Genomic DNA, 17,005 nt, shown 5'->3' on the forward strand with positions numbered 1-17,005 from the left:
ATTTTGGGGGGACAGCAGATTTACACTGTTACACAAGCTGCACGCTCACTAATTTACACTGGAGCAAAGGGTCTTTTCATCCCCGGCTCCCCCAGGCTGCATGTCGAAGTGTCCTTGGGCAAGATACTGAACCCCTAATTGCCCCTGGCGGCTGTTCCACCGGTGCATGAATGTGTGTGAATGTTAGTTTCTGTTTGAGCACATAGGCTCAGTGAGTGAAAGCAGATGTAGTGTAAAAGCGCTTTGAGTGGTGGAAAAGACTAGAAAGGCGCTATACAAATACGGAGCATTTGTGTGAGGGGTGTACTCACTTTTGTGAGATACGGTTTATGCATATATATGTTGTTTTTTTTAATGAAATTAATCACTTTCTAACCCTTCCTTGGAACAGCCACTAAGCCTCTTTCTACGTGAAGAAATCATGTGAAATACATTGAGACTTTGTGCTTAAGTTTAAGGCTCAAGTTACATAACGTTGGTGTGTCGGCCTCTGTTTTAGCTCACATGCTCGGGAAGGTGGTGGATGCATTCTGAAACCTCTCCGCTACAGGCCACTGAAAACTACACATGGCCCCATTAATACTTCTTTTTATTTAAACTGATTCTTTATCTCTGTCTTTGTCAGTTTTCAGTGGCGGCCATGTTGGTGTCAGAGTCCTGCTGTACACGATACTTTCCAAACTAATTGACATTAATATTATTGTCTGTTTGCAACATCATTATGGTTTAATAATGACGTGAAACAGTAGAGTTACCTCATCAGAGTCCAGCAGGGGGGGCAGAGCGCTGTGAGAACGAAAAAGAAGACTTTCAGCATCAAAAGTGAATTCTATTAATTGACGATCACATCTGATGCGTATTTTTCAACATGCTGTCGCTGTCATGATGATGTCGACTTACACATCTGCCATGGAAGTCGGGATGTTTTCTTCTACCCATTTCAGATCCTCATCCTGGAAAAACAACGAGTAAAGAATCAATGTAGGACGTTCGAGCACATAAATGATATTCCACATGATTCCAGACAAAACTCATTCCTGAGATTCTAAAATGAGTGCTTTATTTCACTCTGGATAAAAAGGACTGCTGAACATGTGAACTGTGCCTCACAGAGAACACTTTGAACGTCGCAGGAACCAATCACTGAGAGACAAAGATACAAAACTCTCTACTTCAGACAAAGTAGTTTGGATCTTTGTGCTGCTGAGGAGTACATACACATGTGGAATACGAAGGGTGGGATTTCTTAGGGCTGGGGCGATTCCCGATTCCCGCGCATTACGTGCGTCGAAGCGTCGCTGCATCCGGTGTGACAAGCTTCAGCTACAAGACCTAAGTCTAAAGTTTGGAGTATTTCAGCCAGACGCTCAACAACGTGCTGCTCCGTGAGCTCTGTGAACCGGAAACAGCTTCACTGCAGCACGAACACGTGAAACAAAAGTATCCCGCAGCACTTTGTCTAGACGGCAGCACCGCAAATTCTGTTTACTTTCCGTCGCCACACAAGCACGGCACATTATCAGCACGAGGACACGCAAGTAATTTCTGCCCCGCCGCCGTCATGGCAACGATATTTTCTGTTTATTTAACGTATGAGCGCGAAAACGGCTGAATCTGATTCCAGACAATCTGTGACTGTCTGGACAGTCTGAGTCCTTTCAGGTGTTCACTGATGCAGAAATACATTTTGTTATCATACTGCGTTACTTAATAATGAAATGAATCCATGGCAGAAACATTTAAAGGTTTAAGTAAAGTAGCCTGATTAATGTCAGCAGTGACGTGGAAATTTGATTCATTTTAAGATTTGTTGCTATTGTCATTATTCTAATGTGCTTCATCAGGATGATTGAATAAAAAATAGATTTATTGATTAGACATGTTTTTGATATTTAGTTTGGATAAGTTTGGCAACTTTTCCTTCTTTAGAATAAACAAAATTAGTCGTTCGATTAATCGACTTGAAAAATAATCGATATGTACAGCTCTAGATTTCATTCATTCATTTCCCCGCCATCAACTTTCAAACCTCTTCCTGAGAGGACAGGCTGACCGGCTGGTTAAGCACCAATCAGATGATCGTACGCCATTAATGGAAATTGGAATGGAAACGCGGCCGGAGAACACCTGGCTTTCTGTAGCTTTCTTTGGTCCTTGGGTAAAAGAAACTCTTTCCGTTGCTCACAATAACAGGAGGAACCGGACTAATAGATAGAACATCTTCAAAGAGTTTATCACCAAACCTCCCAGGCTCTGCAAAGCAAACGACCTTGGCTCCCACCAACGTTCACGTGTTGCTTTCTGATCCTAAATCCAACGCTTCTGACTTTCAGCGATTTGAAAGAACGCGATTAACTCATCGTGAAGACTGCGATTTGAAATGTAGGTTAATTATCCAGCGCGTTTGACCTGTTTTAAACTGTCATGTCTACAAGTTACTAATTCACTCCGCTGTCATCCAATCACAGGCGCCATACTTACCAATCAGAGAGGGCAGAGGGCGTGAACGTTTCACAACAACAAAACGAAACTAGAGGACAACGTGCGAGAGAATTAAATTAATTATGCACAAAACATAATTTCCATCGAGAACAGTCTTCTCAGAAAATGAGGATGAGGAAAACAGCTTTCAAATTAAAGCTCTGATTTTTCTTTTCACATGTGCATGAAATAAATACAATCATCTGACAGTGCGAACCGTCCAGCTGAGGCCCAATCTCCACCGGCTATCGTCTGACGGCGATTAAGCTTGTAGGGGAAAGAGAAGTTTCGGGGCTTTCAGCGTAGCCAGCAGATATCTGGGCCAAGACTTCCTCTACCGTTCATCGTTTCCAGACTGACTAGCAATCGGGAACCCGTCGGCTACGGTCTGCCGACGACTTTAATGCAGATACATTTTTAAAAAGCCAATATAAGCTCTAGGGTTCTGAGATAGATCAACGGCTAAACTGTTGGCAGATGATAAATTCTGAATCCATATGCAGATAGGCATCTATCTATAGGCTTTACACCTCGAGGGAAGACGCCCAGCGTTGGTCTGAAAGTCGTCACTCACCACTTTGTTGGCTTTGGCCGAACCGTTGGTCTCGTTTTTCATGCCCCTCATTTTCATCCCCTCTGAAGAGACACGGGAGTAAAAGAGACAGACACCGATTTTAGACACACTCGGAGGACAGAATGACATTTATTACCTTCCGTGAATACTGAAGATGGTTTGACCACACACAGTGCACGTCAACCAGGACTATTCACTTACAAATTCAATTGGGCCGGATTTTAAAACCAGCAAATGGAGATGGGCATTTTCTCACGAGTCGGTCTCATTAGGATTTTATTGGCACACTGTTATCGGTACTTCTTATCGGTCCAGTTCTTTATCAATGCTCTCATCAGTCCTATTTATTACTAAATATAAATGTGGTTTCTAGAGCAGCAGCAGGATTTCCAACAGCAAAGTAACTAATCTCTCACTGGAAAGAAATCAAATCAAATTAATCATATTCCTGACAGCAAACCTTTCGTTCTATTCTTCTGTTGACAATTTAATATCACGTTATGATATTTACCAAACAAACACATGCAGGAAAAGCCTTACAGTAACCGAACGTTTAAACCAAGCACAGGAGCAAAGGTTTAATCTTTCATCTTTAAATTAACTGATCATTTAAGAAGTGGCTGAGAGGCGATGTTAAACAGTGTGTTCCTCACCTACCAGCTAACTACATAAAGAAACAGGAGGGCAGTGAGGATGGTAGATGATACAGGGAGGGAAGGGAGGAAGCAAGGCAGTAAAGGAGGAAGTTTTCTGACCGAAAGCCTCGTTCATCATGGGCTCCTTCTCCTCTTCCTCACTCTCTTCATCCAACAGAGGACTGAAGGCATACCTGACGCAGAGAGGGAGACACTGGCTTTACTTTGCACTTAAAAAGAGACAAACTGGTGAAAAACAGCCCTGACAACCCCCCCTACCTCTGGTTATTGGCTGACGGTCGCCATAGGAACATGATGACCAATAGGATGGTGGAGAACAAGAAACGCCAGAACGCGTCTTCTATCCACAGCTCCCTCCAGTCCTACAGACACACACGGAGACATCTTGGTTGAAAACACTTGAAAAGCTATAAACGTGTTCGTTTACAGGAAGAAGAAAGACTGAAGACGAGACGCATTTCTTTCCCTGCTGCTCTAAAAACACATTACCACAATTAAACTGTGCGTTTAGGCCAAAATATTCCAGCAAACTGTGGCAAAATGAACACCTGACTTTCATAAAACAACACTCCTGAAAGCACAACGGTATAAACCCTGTCACCTAGAACAGCGAGTGAATATAGGACTCATTTTCAACCGCAGACTGAATGTCTCCCTGCCGCTATGGTCTGACGTTTGTATGAGCCAAACAGCAGAGTTGCTAAATGTTCATACTGAGCATCCAAACGTTCACCGACAACATATTTCATTTAACAGGTGTGTGGACTTCCTTTGGCGGGCCGCCCATGTATATACACGCCGACCATTATCTGGTATAATTACAAGATAGTTACAAGATGCGGTGGATATTTTAAAACAACAGTGAGCATTCCAGTGAAGAGGTCACTTATATTCACGAATCCTGAAGTAGGATTTCTGACACCCCTGAAACGGACCATTTCCTCACATCACTCACGGGAAGCTGCTCCAGCGCGACGCACCACACGCTGGTGGAGACGCTGTCAGTTAATACACTTGACTTTCCAACCTTCAGAGTTTCGTAATTAGCATGTATTTTACTTTAAATGAGCTATGTGTCGTTAGCTGGCTGAGAGCCCACGCTGGCATTTCATTACCAATATATCCATATTTTATGTAATTCTCGGCCAACACTGGTGCTTAGGCATGAGCAGTGAAATTTAGTTATTTTCATTTCATTTTAAGAGTCTTTCTACAATAAGCATGAGACTTGTTTTCACTGGAATTCAGGAGTTATTTCAAATGTATTTACTTTTATTTATATCTCGCCAATTTATAACAAAAAGCATCTCAGTGCACTTTTTATATAAAGCAGGTCTACACAGTATTCTGTTTAATATTATTTACAGAGACCCTAAAATTCCCTTTATTGAACACAGATTACATTTCATTCACAGTCGACAGGAGCAAGAGGAAAGGAGGGATTTGCTATAAAAAAGTTCAAACTTGAAATGATAAGAATTAGGAATTAGAGATGATGATGCCGACTGTATTTTAGGATTGTGTCTTTGGTTCTGGTTCAGCATTGTGTGGGTCTGTTCTGAGCGGTCCTGATGGTCGGCTGTTGTGCGTCTGACTTTCTGGCAGCTTTGCTGTAGAACAGACTTTGAGTACACATGTCTGTAGATAGAAATATCTCATTCTACGGTAATAAAAACATAACGGTTCATTATGTCTTTACACACCACTGAACACAGTTTTGGATATTACACTGCATTTCTGTCAGTAGATCCTCCTAAATATTACACACTGGACCTAGGGCTGGGCGATATGGCCAAAAACATTATCACGATAAAAACATTTCTTATCATTCGATATCGATAATTCTCACAACATATGTCAAATCATTATTTCTTTCAGGTTTAAAAGCTGACAGTTAATTATGTGGTTAAACTTTTCTTTATGGTCAGAACGTGACAAATACTTGATGCCAAACACTTCACAAATCTGAGGCAGATCATCCAAAACTATTATCGTTTTCAACAAATATGATTAGTTCAGGTTAGTTTCAGGGCTCTTTTTTCAACAAAATAAATATTTTAATAGAATAATTAAGAGCTAATTTGTCCGTGATGCAAATGAATTAAACCAAATATTTACTGACGATATATTGAACATTTATCATATTGTTATTGAGGAAAATTACACTGCAATAATTTAATAATAATAATTAATGTTTTTGGCTAAACGGTTTAGTTTTAAATTTTTCCATGTAAGGAGGGTCGAACTGAATTTTACTGTTCATCATTTCTCAATTTAGCCAATGAATGTTTTTTTGTAAATAGAAAATAATGAATTAAACACAAAGTAATAAGTCTATTAAATATAACATTTTGTGAATATTGTGAGGTTATTTAGAATATTTTGATAGTGAAATATTTTTTTTTAAAGTTTACACAAAATCCTGTTAATTTAATCCAAAATCTAAAGTACTTACAGACTGACATTTAGACATCCTGAGGGTCTTCGTGGCCCAAATGAGGAAGATGACTGACGCTGAAAAAGACACAAACACATGCAAGCTTTAAATACAAGATCCGGTAAATATCAAACACAAACAAGAGTATTTTTCGTACCTATGACGGCGAAGATGAGCGTGTTGGTGAAGTGTCTGTAGAGAGAGAGCTTCACCACGTTCCTCCTCAGCCTCAGCAGCTTCATCGTCTGAGCCAGACTTACAAAGATGTGACGACACGGTCAAGGAACGTCACCGAGCGGTCGAATAAACACGTTTTCATCTACAGATCACTCATTCTGATCAGTGCCCATAAACATACAGCTAATTGTTCTTGGTTAAACTTTGGTGAATTACATGACATTCTCGTTGAGTGTAGAGGGATTTTGCTGGATACAGACTATATGCATTGACAGACAAAGCAGAAAACTAGACAGCATTTAAAAAGTGAGAGAAAGAGAGAGAGAAACTCAGCAGTATTAAAAAGGGGGAAGCTGCAGTAGCGGATATCCACCAGCAGAGGGTAGAGTCGAGCACAGCTAGAGGAATAGCAGCCAGCAGAACTACATCATCTTCAGCCTGGACGGAGAAAGACAGAAATGACAGAAGAAGAAACGGTGAAAAGCAGAAGGGAGAGTACGGAGAGAATTAAGGGAGGAAGACAGCAGGACGAAGGAGTGAGGACAGGCAAACAGAGGGACGGAAAGAAAGAAAGCAGTCAGCAACTACAGGTACTTCTAACAACCTTGTGTTGCTCAGCTGGTCGTGCCAGGTAGGTGAGGTTTGCCCTGCATTCAAACATTGCTGGAGAAATCCAGTTTTAAACGGACTGCGTTTTCATGTTTGTACAGTGTGAAGCGGTGAAATCAACCCACTCTACCGACAAACAGAACAAAACACAAACACCAAGAACGTCCTGGAGTCAAATCTGCAGAACATGCAGAAAGGAGCCTGAATCCAGACAGACAGAGGGCACTTGTCAGAGGGCAAACAGTCGTTGGTTGCGGCCCTACCCGATAACTTTCTCTCAGCACTGATAACTGTGACCGTCCCTGGTTTGTGGGAATGTTAAAGGGGAACTATGTACAGTGGGTACGGAAAGTATTCAGACCCCTTTAAATTTTTCACTCTTTGTTTCATTGCAGCCATTTTCCAAAAATCTAAAAAGTTCATTTTATTTCTCAGTAATGTACACTCAGCACCCCATCTTGACAGAAAAAAACAAAAATGTAGACATTTTTGCAAATTTATTAAAAAAGAAAAACTGAAACATCACATGGTCATAAGTATTCAGACCCTTTGCCGTGACACTCATATTTAACTCAGGTGCTGTCTATTTCTTCTGATCATCCTTGAGATGGTTCTACACCTTCATTTGAGTCCAGCTGTGTTTGATTATACTGATTGGACTTGATTAGGAAAGCCACACACCTGTCTATATAAGACCTTACAGCTCACAGTGCATGTCAGAGCAAATGAGAATCATGAGGTCAAAGGAACTGCCTGAAGAGCTCAGAGACAGAATTGTGGCAAGGCACAGATCTGGCCAAGGTTACAAAAAAATTTCTGCTGCACTTAAGGTTCCTAAGAGCACAGTGGCCTCCATAATCCTCAAATGGAAGACGTTTGGGACGACCAGAACCCTTCCTAGAGCTGGCCGTCCGGCCAAACTGAGCTATCGGGGGAGAAGAGCCTTGGTGAGAGAGGTAAAGAAGAACCCAAAGGTCACTGTGGCTGAGCTCCAGAGATGCAGTCGGGAGATGGGAGAAAGTTGTAGTAAGTCAACCATCACTGCAGTAATCCACCAGTCGGGGCTTTATGGCAGAGTGGCCCGACGGAAGCCTCTCCTCAGTGCAAGACACATGAAAGCCCGCATGGAGTTTGCTAAAAAACACCTGAAGGACTCCAAGATGGTGATAAATAAGATCCTCTGGTCTGATGAGACCAAGATAGAAATTTTTGGCCTTAATTCTAAGCGGTATGTGTGGAGAAAACCAGGCACTGCTCATCACCTGTCCAATACAGTCTCAACAGTGAAGCATGGTGGTGGCAGCATCATGCTGTGGGGGTGTTTTTCAGCTGCAGGGACAGGACGACTGGTTGCAATCGAGGGAAAGATGAATGCGGCCAAGTACAGGGATATCCTGGACGAAAACCTTTTCCAGAGCGCTCTGGACCTCAGACTGGGCCGAAGGTTTACCTTCCAACAAGACAATGACCCTAAGCGCACCGCTAAAATAACGAAGGAGTGGCTTCACAACAACTCCGTGGCTGTTCTTGAATGGCCCAGCCAGAGCCCTGACTTAAACCCAACTGAGCATCTCTGGAGAGACCTGAAAATGGCTGTCCACCAACGTTTACCATCCAACCTGACAGAACTGGAGAGGATCTGCAAGGAGGAATGGCAGAGGATACCCAAATCCAGATGTGAAAAACTTGTTGCATCTTTCCCAAAACGACTCATGGCTGTATTAGATCAAAAGGGTGCTTCTACTAAATACTGAGCAAAGGGTCTGAATACTTATGACCATGTGATATTTCAGTTTTTCTTTTGTAATACATTTGCAAAAATGTCTACATTTTTGTTTTTTTCTGTCAAGATGGGGTGCTGAGTGTACATTACTGAGAAATAAAATGAACTTTTTAGATTTTTGGAAAATGGCTGCAATGAAACAAAGTGAAAAATTTAAAGGGGTCTGAATACTTTCCGTACCCACTGTATTGCTCAGACTTTGAGCTCCCAATTCAGACACTAATAAAATGACACACAGCGAATGCAGACTTGTATGTTAAAGGAGAAACTTTGTGTTTTAATTTATAGGCAGAGCAGCAAGGCTGGCAAAAAATGACTATTGACTTGTGGGAAAATGTGCATTTTGTCACTTTAAGCTTTAATAATGAATCAAATACTGATCACAGATGAAGCTGCTGCTGTTAAAGGATATCCACCACACAATACAGGAGTCAATGAAGGCCAGCACTATGTCACACAAAAGTCTACTGCTGTTGTTGCTGTCGCCTCGATCCTGTAGAGAGAGACAGGTTAGACTCACTCACATACATTAAAAATAAAATAATGGTATGTGTCATCCTCAAGCTGGTAGCCATCACCAGTTTGTCAGTCTGGATCTTGAAGTCCCACAGGATCTTAGCTTGGTCATTCTCAACTACCTCAGGAGGTGTCTCCCATTTTGACCTTGGGACTTCCAGCCCATACTCATGGCAGATGTTCCTGTACACTATGACAGCTACCTGGTTATGGCGTTCCATGTATGCACTTCCTGCCTGCATCTTACACCCTGCTGTTATGTGCTGTACTGTCTCAGGGGCGTCCTTGCACACACACACACACACACACACACACACACGTTCCTTACAGTGTTGACTCGTAGGATCCCCTCGACGATGGAGAAGATGAGGTAGAGCAGACTGACCCCGACTACTCTGTGGAGCAAAGCACCGAGTCTGGGCCTGGTGGACACACAGACAGGAAGGAGTCACACCAGTGATGATGACGTCAACAAAATTACCCTCAGTAACACCGTTTGTGCAAAATAAGCAGCATTTTGTTGTCTGATAACTTGTGATAGGTAATTTCTCATAATTCTTTTTACATTTTATAACCAAAAGGATTACAGTCAAGCAGGAAGCCAGCAGGGGGCGCCTTAAACCTGTGTCCTCTCACACAGACAGCAGGGGGCGACTTAAACCTGCGTCCTCTTTAGCAGCTAGCAGGGGGGCGACTTAACCCTGCGTCCTCTTTAGCAGCCAGCAGGGGGGCGACTTAACCCTGCGTCCTCTTTAGCAGCCAGCAGGGGGCGCCTTAAACCTGCGTCCTCTCTAGCAGCTAGCAGGGGGGCGACTTAACCCTGTGTCCTCTTTAGCAGCCAGCAGGGGGCGCCTTAAACCTGCGTCCTCTCACACAGACAGCAGGGGGCGCCTTAAACCTGTGTCCTCTCACACAGACAGCAGGGGGCGACTTAACCCTGCGTCCTCTTTAGCAGCCAGCAGGGGGGCGACTTAACCCTGCGTCCTCTCACACAGACAGCAGGGGGCGCCTTAAACCTGCGTCCTCTTTAGCAGCCAGCAGGGGGCGCCTTAAACCTGCGTCCTCTCACACAGACAGCAGGGGGCGACTTAAACCCGCGTCCTCTCACACAGACAGCAGGGGGCGCCTTAAACCTGCGTCCTCTCTAGCAGCCAGCAGGGGGCGCCTTAAACCTGCGTCCTCTCACACAGACAGCAGGGGGCGACTTAAACCCGCGTCCTCTCACACAGACAGCAGGGGGCGCCTTAAACCTGCGTCCTCTCTAGCAGCCAGCAGGGGGCGCCTTAAACCCGCGTCCTCTCACACAGACAGCAGGGGGCGCCTTAAACCTGCGTCCTCTCTAGCAGCCAGCAGGGGGCGCCTTAAACCTGCGTCCTCTCACATAGACAGCAGGGGGCGACTTAAACCTGCGTCCTCTCACACAGACAGCAGGGGGCGACTTAAACCTGCGTCCTCTCACACAGACAGCAGGGGGCGACTTAAACCTGCGTCCTCTCTAGCAGCCAGCAGGGGGCGACTTAAACCTGCGTCCTCTCTAGCAGCCAGCAGGGGGCGCCTTAAACCTGCGTCCTCTCTAGCAGCCAGCAGGGGGCGCCTTAAACCTGTGTCCTCTCACACAGACAGCAGGGGGCGACTTAAACCTGCGTCCTCTCACACAGACAGCAGGGGGCGCCTTAAACCTGCGTCCTCTCACACAGACAGCAGGGGGCGCCTTAAACCTGCGTCCTCTCTAGCAGCCAGCAGGGGGCGACTCCAGCGGCTGCAGAAAGAAGTGTGATTGTATAGAAGTTTCTGAGAAAATGTTTCTACTCCTCAGCTGATTTATTCCCTCAGTAAACACTTTCCTGATGAGTTTATGGTCTCAGTCGCTAGTTTCAACTCTTTAACACAGCATGATGTTCATTTAGTAAATTATGGTCCCATTTAGAGGAACAGAGACCAGGAAGCAGGGGAGGCTTTAGGGCGGGGCTACAAGCTGATTGACAAGTCGCTACCATGCCGACCTGTCAGTCAAGATAGATGTGACTCGTGATCAGTGCACATTTAACTAGTCGTGAACTTGTTTTGGGTGCTGTCGGTGTTTCACTCTTTCAGTGTGTTTCTACTTCATGAAAGTTAACTGGAACATTTTGGTCGCCTTAAAAAAAAAAGTCTTGTTAGCGTTGGTTGTCTTACAAGACACTTTTTCAGTGTAAGTACATTTTGTGTTTCGCTAGCCAAAAAAATAATCACAGTTAACGTCAATAATGAATGCACCTTGCTAACCACGCTAGCCAGCTCCACCATCAAATCAAGATGGCGAAGGCCAAAATGCGCTAGTCCACAAACAAACACAGTGGCTAGTACAAACTGTGATCCTAAGCCCTCAAGTTCATGAAAGGACACAATTTAGAAGTTCATTTCAGTAAAATACAGAAAGCGTAATGCTGTTGAAGCTACAGAGAGAGCTGTGAGAGGGAGAAGACTCACTTGACGATGCCGTATCCCAGACTGGCGATGATCACCAACACCCTCGCCAGAGTCCTCTTCACCGCAGAGAGCACCTCCGCAAACACCACCGCCCCCTGGACTGCAGGTGGACATCATCACAACAAACTCTGGCACGTCAGTCCAGTAAAAATCACCTCTGCATCTTCACCTACCCGACAAGCCGTCGTATCTGATGCTCTGGAACTCGGCGTAGTAAACGGCTTTCTCCAACATGCCCAGGAAGATGACTCCTCCGATCCAGAACTGGATCCTGAGCAGATCCCTCCAATAACACGCCGACAGAACCAACCACAACACCGCCAGCAGCACGTACACGATGCACATCACCATGTAGAACTGGAGACGCAATCAAAGAAAGAGACTTTGCAGATTTTTCCTTAGTCTCTTATTTACTGCTGTTTGACAAGTTTTTGCTGAAAGCTACAGTGGCCAGCTTTTAAAAATGTAATTATATGTTTGTGAGCAGTTTTTAAATACTGACAGTATCTCACAAAAGTGAGACATTTTTGTAAATATCTGATTCTCTCTATTCATGTGAAACGATGAAGAAATGACACAGTGTAAAGTAGTGAGCGTCCAGCTTGTATAACAGTGTGTATAACAGTGTGTGTAAAGTAGTGAGCGTGCAGCTTGTATAACAGCGTGTATAACAGTGTGTGTAAAGTAGTGAGCGCGCAGCTTGTATAACAGTGTGTGTAAAGTAGTGAGCGCGCAGCTTGTATAACAGTGTGTGTAAAGTAGTGAGCGTGCAGCTTGTATAACAGTGTAAAGTAGTGAGCGTGCAGCTTGTATAACAGTGTAAAGTAGTGCAGCCTGTGTGACAGTGTAAAGTAGTGCAGCTTGTGTAACAGTGTAAAGTAGTGCAGCTTGTGTAACAGTGTAAAGTAGTGAGCGTGCAGCTTGTATAACAGTGTGTATAACAGTGTGTGTAAAGTAGTGAGTGTGCAGCTTGTATAACAGTGTGTATAACAGTGTGTGTAAAGTAGTGAGCGCGCAGCTTGAATAACAGTGTGTGTAAAGCAGTGAGCGTGCAGCTTGTATAACAGTGTAAAGCAGTGAGCGTGCAGCTTGTATAACAGTGTAAAGCAGTGAGCGTGCAGCTTGTATAACAGTGTAAAGCAGTGAGCGTACAGCTTGTATAACAGTGTAAAGTAGTGCAGCTTGTATAACAGTGTAAAGTAGTGAGCGTGCAGCCTGTGTAACAGTGTAAAGTAGTGCAGCTTGTGTAACAGTGTAAAGTAGTGAGCGCGCAGCTTGTATAACAGTGTGTGTAAAGTAGTGAGCGCGCAGCTTGTATAACAGTGTGTGTAAAGTAGTGAGCGCGCAGCTTGTATAACAGTGTGTGTAAAGTAGTGAGCGCGCAGCTTGTATAATAGTGTAAAGTAGTGAGCGTGCAGCTTGTATAATAGTGTAAAGTAGTGCAGCCTGTGTAACAGTGTAAAGTAGTGCAGCTTGTGTAACAGTGTAAAGTAGTGCAGCTTGTGTAACAGTGTAAAGTAGTGAGCGTGCAGCTTGTGTAACAGTGTAAAGTAGTGAGCGTCCAGCTTGTGTAACAGTGTAAAGTAGTGAGCGTCCAGCTTGTGTAACAGTGTAAAGTAGTGAGCGTGCAGCTTGTATAACAGTGTAAAGTAGTGAGCGTGCAGCTTGTGTAACAGTGTAAAGTAGTGAGCGTGCAGCTTGTGTAACAGTGTAAAGTAGTGAGCGTGCAGCTTGTGTAACAGTGTAAAGTAGTGAGCGTGCAGCTTGTGTAACAGTGTAAAGTAGTGAGCGTGCAGCTTGTGTAACAGTGTGTGTAAAGTAGTGAGCGCGCAGCTTGTGTAACAGTGTGTGTAAAGTAGTGAGCGCGCAGCTTGTACAACAGTGTGTGTAAAGTAGTGAGCGCGCAGCTTGTACAACAGTGTGTGTAAAGTAGTGAGCGCGCAGCTTGTATAACAGTGTAAAGTAGTGAGCGCGCAGCTTGTATAACAGTGTAAAGTAGTGCAGCTTGTATAACAGTGTAAAGTAGTGAGCGCGCAGCTTGTACAACAGTGTGTGTAAAGTAGTGAGCGCGCAGCTTGTACAACAGTGTGTGTAAAGTAGTGAGCGCGCAGCTTGTACAACAGTGTGTGTAAAGTAGTGAGCGCGCAGCTTGTACAACAGTGTGTGTAAAGTAGTGAGCGCGCAGCTTGTACAACAGTGTGTGTAAAGTAGTGAGCGCGCAGCTTGTACAACAGTGTGTGTAAAGTAGTGAGCGCGCAGCTTGTACAACAGTGTGTGTAAAGTAGTGAGCGTGCAGCTTGTATAACAGTGTAAAGTAGTGAGCGCGCAGCTTGTATAACAGTGTAAAGTAGTGAGCGTGCAGCTTGTATAACAGTGTAAAGTAGTGCAGCTTGTATAACAGTGTAAAGTAGTGCAGCCTGTGTAACAGTGTAAAGTAGTGCAGCCTGTGTAACAGTGTAAAGTAGTGCAGCCTGTGTAACAGTGTAAAGTAGTGCAGCTTGTGTAACAGTGTAAAGTAGTGCAGCTTGTGTAACAGTGTAAAGTAGTGCAGCTTGTGTAACAGTGTAAAGTAGTGCAGCTTGTGTAACAGTGTAAAGTAGTGCAGCTTGTGTAACAGTGTAAAGTAGTGAGCGTCCAGCTTGTGTAACAGTGTAAAGTAGTGAGCGTCCAGCTTGTGTAACAGTGTAAAGTAGTGAGCGTCCAGCTTGTGTAACAGTGTAAAGTAGTGAGCGTCCAGCTTGTGTAACAGTGTAAAGTAGTGCAGCTTGTATAACAGTGTAAAGTAGTGAGCGTGCAGCTTGTATAACAGTGTAAAGTAGTGCAGCTTGTATAACAGTGTAAAGTAGTGAGCGTGCAGCTTGTATAACAGTGTAAAGTAGTGAGCGTGCAGCTTGTATAACAGTGTAAAGTAGTGAGCGTGCAGCTTGTATAACAGTGTAAAGTAGTGCAGCTTGTATAACAGTGTAAAGTAGTGCAGCTTGTACAACAGTGTAAAGTAGTGCAGCTTGTATAACAGTGTAAAGCAGTGAGCGTGCAGCTTGTATAACAGTGTAAAGCAGTGAGCGTGCAGCTTGTATAACAGTGTAAAGTAGTGAGCGTGCAGCTTGTATAACAGTGTAAAGTAGTGAGCGTCCAGCTTGTATAACAGTGTAAAGTAGTGAGCGTCCAGCTTGTATAACAGTGTAAAGTAGTGAGCGTCCAGCTTGTATAACAGTGTAAAGTAGTGCAGCTTGTATAACAGTGTAAAGCAGTGAGCGCGCAGCTTGTATAACAGTGTAAATTAGTGAGCGCGCAGCTTGTATAACAGTGTAAAGTAGTGAGCGTCCAGCTTGTATAAAAGTGTAAAATAGTGAGCGTCCAGCTTGTATAAAAGTGTAAAGTAGTGAGCGTGCAGCTTGTATAACAGTGTAAAGTAGTGCAGCTTGTATAACAGTGTAAAGTAGTGAGTGTGCAGCTTGTATAACAGTGTAAAGTAGTGAGCGTGCAGCTTGTATAACAGTGTAAAGTAGTGAGCGTACAGCTTGTATAACAGTGTAAAGTAGTGAGCGTGCAGCTTGTATAACAGTGTAAAGTAGTGAGCGTGCAGCTTGTATAACAGTGTAAAGTAGTGAGCGTACAGTTTGTATATCAGTGTAAAGTAGTGAGCGTGCAGCTTGTGTAACAGTGTAAATCTGCTGTCCCCTCAAAATAACACATCACACAGCCATTAATGTCTAAACCGCTGGCAACAAAAGTGAAGACAAAGCAAATTTACACTGTTATCCAAACTGTACACTCACTACTTTACACTGTGTCATTTCTTCAGTGTTTCACATGGAAAGATTTAATCAGATAGTTAATGTGAGGGCTGGACTCACTTTGGTGAGATGCTGTGCATCTTTAGTAGGGCCTACATGCCGAAGACTGGGTAGAGCAGTGAGAGACAAACTAACACATTGTCTATAATAAAACCAGACTATAGAGGACATGAAATGTTTGATTTCTGTTCTTTAGCGTGTTTGTGTTCTTACCATCATCAGAGGCCACTCAGAGACCGATATGTAGCCATGAGGACCCGTCATGCTGATCTGCACTGCAAACAGAGAAACATTATGAGATCGACTGGTCACTCGTTTTCTACATTCACACTCAGACTTGACCACAGCTGACTTGAGCTGTGTCTCAACTCGAATACTTCTGTAAGTACACTAAAATGCAGTACATTGTGTACACTACGAACATTTCAGCAGGGTAAGGTCTCCAATCAAACACGGATGTGGTGCACTTACAGGAATGATGTTACCAACTTTTAACCAGATCATTTGAATGCAATTATCACCCGCCAAAATATCTGCCGGCTTGTTTGCTCACCTGACTTCATTTCGTTTTTAATTAAAAATGAAAGTACTTTTACAATCAAAACCGTTGCAGCCAGGGATGGCAGTGAGACACTGAAGCTTCGAAACACGCTTCAAACCCTGGACTACAATCCCACTGAACCACTGCTTCAAAGCTCGCTTTGGTGCAAAAAGAATCACGTGAGGTCCGAAACAGCAAGTGCTTCACTCACTGAATGAATCAGCGACCGGTTCGCGCTCCAGTCCCGTGATTCACTGGCCCCGCCTCGATCGTTCAGCGTTTGTGCACCCCATCTGACACATTCACCCCTGCCGTAGTTACACAAGCACATCCAACCTGTGCCGTATTTCCCAGCATGAATACATGCATTCATCAATCTTTATTTGTAAAACATCATTATTGTGTGTGCAACAAATAATTAAAGTAGATATACTTTAAATCCAACATGCTTTATAGCTAAAGGTCTTTTCTACAAAAGTATAGAAGTTTCTCCAACACTGAGGGCCGTGCGAGCCTCCTGTCCATCAACCAGCCCGCAGCCTTGAATTTCGCCAGGAGAGGTCACTGTAAATGAAGCTTCGAGTAATGAATCCATTTTCAAAACCACTGTCTCAGGTGACTCGGTGCTTCACAAAAGCTTCATTTGCCCATCACTAGTTGCAGCTTCCACGGCTGCCATTTTCACAAGTTTGAAAACACGGTGGTGGGCCCTCCTCTTCTGCTACGTAGCCAAGATGGCGTGATGACTCGCAGTGTACTGCTTTTAGCCATACTTGCACTCAAAACAGTAAGTGTGAGTACAGAAAGGCACGAATTGAGACACAGCGCAGGTCGCACCTCTGAGAGGAACACAGCAGACACATTATTATAAATCTCGCCCACAGCTGATCATGAGCGGGGCTGCTCCTAGCAGCAGCTACAGAATAGAAATCCATGTTGTTTGCTTGCTGTTGGTACTTTACATC

At 43.9% G+C, this 17,005-nt stretch overlaps 1 protein-coding gene across 1 annotated transcript in view; it reads right to left on the reverse strand.

Moving 5' to 3' along the window:
* Positions 1–17,005, reverse strand: part of zgc:162698 (uncharacterized protein LOC560165 homolog) — a 29,969-nt gene that overhangs the window by 5,919 nt on the left and 7,045 nt on the right. Inside the window, exons 8-19 of the mRNA XM_038693378.1 lie at positions 15,713–15,774; positions 11,876–12,059; positions 11,703–11,802; positions 9,562–9,655; positions 9,130–9,210; positions 6,306–6,414; positions 6,167–6,225; positions 3,970–4,073; positions 3,811–3,884; positions 3,056–3,117; positions 901–953; positions 756–786 (exon numbers count right to left, since the gene is read on the reverse strand). Coding sequence (XP_038549306.1) covers positions 756–786; positions 901–953; positions 3,056–3,117; positions 3,811–3,884; positions 3,970–4,073; positions 6,167–6,225; positions 6,306–6,414; positions 9,130–9,210; positions 9,562–9,655; positions 11,703–11,802; positions 11,876–12,059; positions 15,713–15,774 — 1,013 coding nt within the window. The remainder of the gene's footprint in view (positions 1–755; positions 787–900; positions 954–3,055; positions 3,118–3,810; positions 3,885–3,969; positions 4,074–6,166; positions 6,226–6,305; positions 6,415–9,129; positions 9,211–9,561; positions 9,656–11,702; positions 11,803–11,875; positions 12,060–15,712; positions 15,775–17,005) is intronic.

The sequence above is a fragment of the Micropterus salmoides genome, unplaced genomic scaffold (assembly GCF_014851395.1).
Source record: "Micropterus salmoides isolate LMB-PRFRI ecotype aquatic unplaced genomic scaffold, ASM1485139v1 Ms_hic_scaffold_3, whole genome shotgun sequence".
In the NCBI taxonomy this organism is placed as follows: Eukaryota; Metazoa; Chordata; class Actinopteri; order Centrarchiformes; family Centrarchidae; genus Micropterus; species Micropterus salmoides.